This window comes from Engraulis encrasicolus, chromosome 5 (assembly GCF_034702125.1).
Source record: "Engraulis encrasicolus isolate BLACKSEA-1 chromosome 5, IST_EnEncr_1.0, whole genome shotgun sequence".
In the NCBI taxonomy this organism is placed as follows: Eukaryota; Metazoa; Chordata; class Actinopteri; order Clupeiformes; family Engraulidae; genus Engraulis; species Engraulis encrasicolus.
In genome coordinates, this window is record NC_085861.1 from 18,449,335 (window position 1) to 18,453,974 (window position 4,640).

Consider the following 4,640-nt stretch of genomic DNA (forward strand, 5'->3'; position numbering starts at 1 on the left):
CCCCTTCAAAGGGTGATGCTATCCAGTCTGGCAAAGACCAGTGTTTGTGTTTTGTGTGTGTGTTTTTGTCATCTAATTCTAATGCACTCTTCGTGGAGGCAATTTATTTGTCTTGTGGCACAATGGTAAAACTTGCTACAATATTCGTTGCCGGTATGAAGCTGAGATTGCTTCTAGCTTCCTGTTCATTTCATAGCCTACTTGTCACTCACCCACAAGACACAGAGACATACTAGATACACCAGAAGCACATTCAATGTAACTATCTTCTGACTGGTTGGTTTCTATCTCTCTCTCTCTCTCTCTCTCTCTCTCTCTCTCTCTCTCTCTCTCTCTCTCTCTCTCTCTCTCTCTCTCTCTCTCTCTCTCTCTCTCTCGCTCTCTCTCTCTCTCCACAGATGCTGCCCCTCGTCCCACCTTCTCTCGCTCCATCTCCGTCACAGACGAGTGCTCTTTGAAGAAGATGGGGGTGAGAACTGCAGCCATCCCCAACCCAGCCCCTGCCTCCTCCTCCTCCTCCTCCACCACCTCCTCCTCCTCCCCAAGGGGGGAGCTGAGCAAAGGGAGGCTGAACTCCACGCCAGAGTAATCCTGCCACACCTCCGCACCCTCCCCCCTCTCCCGCCTGCTACAGTGTGGCGCCGCCATGGTCCATAGACTGCCTGCACCATGAACGGCCCACCTCCACTCCCCCCTCAACATCAAACAAGCCAATTTAAAGTGCCTTACTGTATATCTTTCTGTATGTCTTTCGCAAGCCACTTATACTGTATGTGTTTCTTCATATAGGCTATATACATGTAGCCTACTTCAAATGGCTGATATTTATAAATATGTCTTCCAGGGCGATTTTCCCCATACTGCTCCATCACTGAGATTATGGGTATTTGGACACTCAGAGGGATGGACCTTCTCATTTCAGCTTTTTCTTTTAGTACAAGCGCTTAACCTGGACTGCAGAAACGTGTGTATGTGTATGCAATCAAGTGTGTGTGTGTGTGTGTGTGTGTGTGTGTGTGTGTGTGTGTGTGTGTGTGTGTGTGTGTGTGTGTGTGTGTGTGTGTGTGTGTGTGTGTGTGTGTGTGTGTGTGTGTGTGTGTGTGCGTACGTACGTGCGTACGTGCGTACGTGCGTACGTGCGTACGTGCGTGCGTGCATGCGTGCGTGTGTGCGTGCATGTGCAGTCGTGATCCTCAGGCGTATGGATCTGACAATGTCTTGAATGGCAACACTATGTGGTCCGTTCAGCTATTGAGGTTTGGAGTTGCGGCATTGTATTGGAGACACAATCTTCATCATACGCTCAAAGAGATGCTGGGTCAAGCTTAGTTTACCTTTAACCCATGTCAATATTTGGACTTGATCGGTTTAATCACACGTGACCCTTCGCCTGAAAAGCCAATGGCAAATCGAAGGGTAAACAGTGACAATCAAACAGTGTGATGATTGGGTGTGAAGGACACAGTGGATGGTGGATGTGGGTTCCATTTTGTCAATGTGAAACTTCAAGCTTCACAATAAAATCCCCAGACACAGTACTGTGTGTGTTTACGTTTTTTGCTTTTTTTTTCATCCTTCTGCACAGCTCTCAATTTTTTTGTCTTAAATCCTCAACAGCTCTCAGTATTTTTGTCTGTCCTAAATAACTGGATCCTCTCTACCGTCAGAAAGCAAAGCAGCAAGGAGCAGGCAGCTGGATCACTGCAAAGGTGAGCTATTCATCCAGAAATTGGGTTAGTGCCTTTACAGTCTTTAGGCAACAAAGGAGAAATTTTGACGTGTGCACGGCAGCACATCCCTCCTGGTGCTGCAGCAGTGCGGAAAAAGGGAGAAAGCTATGATTAAAAGAAATTGAGATGGAGAAGTTTGAGAACATTGGAGGAAACAAATTGACAGAGAGAGAGGGGGGGGTGAGTGGGGGGGGGGGGGGAGAGAGAAAGAGACGAATCCACTTTTGCTGTCATCGGCTATTTTTCCAGTGTGTGTAATTTACTTTACGCCCAGGCAGTTGCCCTGCTTCCCACTCCCCCCCTCAGCAGCAAGGCGTTCATCTGATGTTCTCATGCTTCTCTGTAGGATAAAGGCATTCGGAGAATGAGTGGGGGAGAGAACGAGGCATTAAGAGAGAGAGAGAGAGAGAGAGAGAGAGAGAGACAGAGACAGAGAGAGAGAGAGAGACAGAGACAGAGACAGAGAGACAGAGAAAAAATTGAAGATGCAGCATGAGGAGAGGAAGAGAGATACAAAGAGAGGAAGGGAGAGAGAGATATAAAGAGAGAGAGAAAGAGGAAGTCAAGCAAAAGAGAGAGAGAGAGATAGAGAGTGTGCGAGGGAGAGATGTTTGGCCACGCTTTAAAACACAGAGTAGCTCGAGCTCTGCAAAGGCCTGCAGTGAAGCAGCAGCAGCATGTTTTTGCCTTGACTTCCTGTAATCATTCTCCTCTCTGGCCCCTTTATCTTTCTTCATCCCTCAGATTTGCCCCTCCACTGCTCTCCTATCCTCTACTCCCCACAGAGCACCGCTGAAAAGTGATGCATAGAGTTCATTACATCAGTGCTGTGTGCGCCTCTAAATTATGATACAAGACAAGAACATTTTATCTGGAAAGTTTTGGGCAAAAAAATGACTCCCTCTCTGAAATTGTACTGTAAGTGTATATAAAGAGAGTTATTGTCCTCGTCACCTTCTTTTAACCCTGAACTTTCCGCTTTTTTCTGCCTTACTACAGATGGATGGGTTTTTTTCAATTTTGGCAGTGGAAGGAGTTAAGTGTAATATTTTTAGCAGTGTCTTTCCGGAATGTGCCCATTCACAAATGTTCCCTTTTTCACAAATAGCCTACTTAACCATCACCATCCAATTCTAAGCATTCATACTGGAAAATTGCAAATATCTCCAAAGTATTAACTGACGTCGTTAATTATGCAATCTAGTCAGACCAGGTCAAGCAGATCAATCAGTGTTATGTTTACACTAGTCTTCTTTTCAACTATTAAAGGGCTTGAAATGGCTCGCCACTTTATTGGCAGTTAAAATGAAGACCCATGTCATTAAAACGAGACATTTGGGAGCTTTGAAAGTCTGTAAGTCACTTACTTAACAGGTGAGACCTGGTCCAGACGAGCTAGTGAGGGAGCGTACCTATGTTCCCCAGGTCCTATCCCCTGTCTTTGTATGGGACCGGGGAACTTAGGACCCTTTTTCTAAAATAGGGTTCTTTGTTCCCCGCATTGTATGTTTCCGAGTTTTCAAATTGTGCCCTTCCCAAAACCGTCCCTAAACCTAACCTGTCAGTAATGCAATGTTTCTGAGTTGTAAATTTGTGCCCTGACCAAAACTATCCCTAAACCTAACCTGTCAGAGGTGCAACAATAACCTGCGCTTTGCCATGCGGCAGCAGTCCACTTGGAAGCAGCGGCGGACATAGAACCCTTTTATGAAAAAATTGTTCCCCATTTGCGGGAACATAGGACACGGGGAACATAAGGATGACCCCGCTAGGGGCAAGCCAACTTGTTGTCAAATAACACAGATATGCTATGTTGACAACTATCATATTACACAACCATTTAACAAGCCTGAAATTTCTCAACATTTCGCTGGTGGTAAACCAAGGAGGGCTGGGATTGTCATTTTTATAACTTTGTAAGTGAAAACATAATTAATTAGTAACTTGTGTTGGTGGCTACGGTGGTCAACCTCATTCATTCCTATGGTGCAAATACTTGCAGTATCACCTACTGTATAAGGGGGCATGTACGTACTGAAAGCTCATTAAAGCCTCGTTCACACACGTCGCTGCTAGTTACTCGCTCAGCGAATGAAGTCAATAGAATATATGCGTTCCAGTGAGATGAGGAGGCGAGTAGGCGAGTAGTGTACAAGCGATGCGATGTGGGCGGAAATATTATGCGAAAATATTTTAACTTCGAGCGAGACGAGTAAGAGAGTAACCAATTGGAATGCAGAGTTCAGTACTTCTCGTCTGTGCATTGGCAGTTAAAGCCGCGGGAACGTTTAGCGAACGTTCCATGAGAGTGGCTAGTAGGCGAGCGAGCAAGAAGCTAGTAACTAGCAGCGACGTGTGTGAACGTAGCTTAACATACAGTTATAACGTTGCACCAAACTAATGGATAGGCAGCACATTTTCAATGAGCAGCATAGATGCGGTACCTACTCTGGCCACCATCCTACACAGTGCACCTTTAAGCTTAGTCTTGATCTTAAAATTGCAACATTTGATCCTGATGCACTACTGCACCTCCTTCGCAAACTTGAGAGAGATGGTGAGAGGGGGAGGCAGAGGATTTGCGAAGGCCTTTTGGAGAGGAGTAATGCGTTTGTCCTACACATTAACCCCCACTGATATATGAGTCCAACCAATAGATCAATACACCTTATAGTGTGGTGGCCTCACGGAAACTGCCAGGCATTGATCAATGGCCCCTGTGATGTCAACGACGTCTCATTTCAATTCCATATCCATGTCTTTCTCTCTCTCTACCCCGCAAAGGAGGGGAGCCATTAGACTCTCCACACCACAGATAATATCCCCCACCTCTGCCAAGACTTACAAGTGCCCACGGTCCATTTTAGGCTGTAATTTCCTACACGCTCAGTTGCCAAAGCCGATTGATCC

At 45.9% G+C, this 4,640-nt stretch overlaps 1 protein-coding gene across 1 annotated transcript in view; it reads left to right on the forward strand.

Annotated features, from left to right (window-relative positions):
- Window positions 1–1,818, forward strand: part of pitpnc1b (phosphatidylinositol transfer protein cytoplasmic 1b) — a 25,366-nt gene extending 23,548 nt beyond the window's left edge. The window contains 1 exon segment of the mRNA XM_063198811.1: window positions 399–1,818. Within this exon segment, the coding sequence (XP_063054881.1) occupies window positions 399–589 (191 nt within the window). The 3' untranslated portion in view covers window positions 590–1,818.
- The last annotated feature ends 2,822 nt before the right edge of the window (window positions 1,819–4,640 follow it).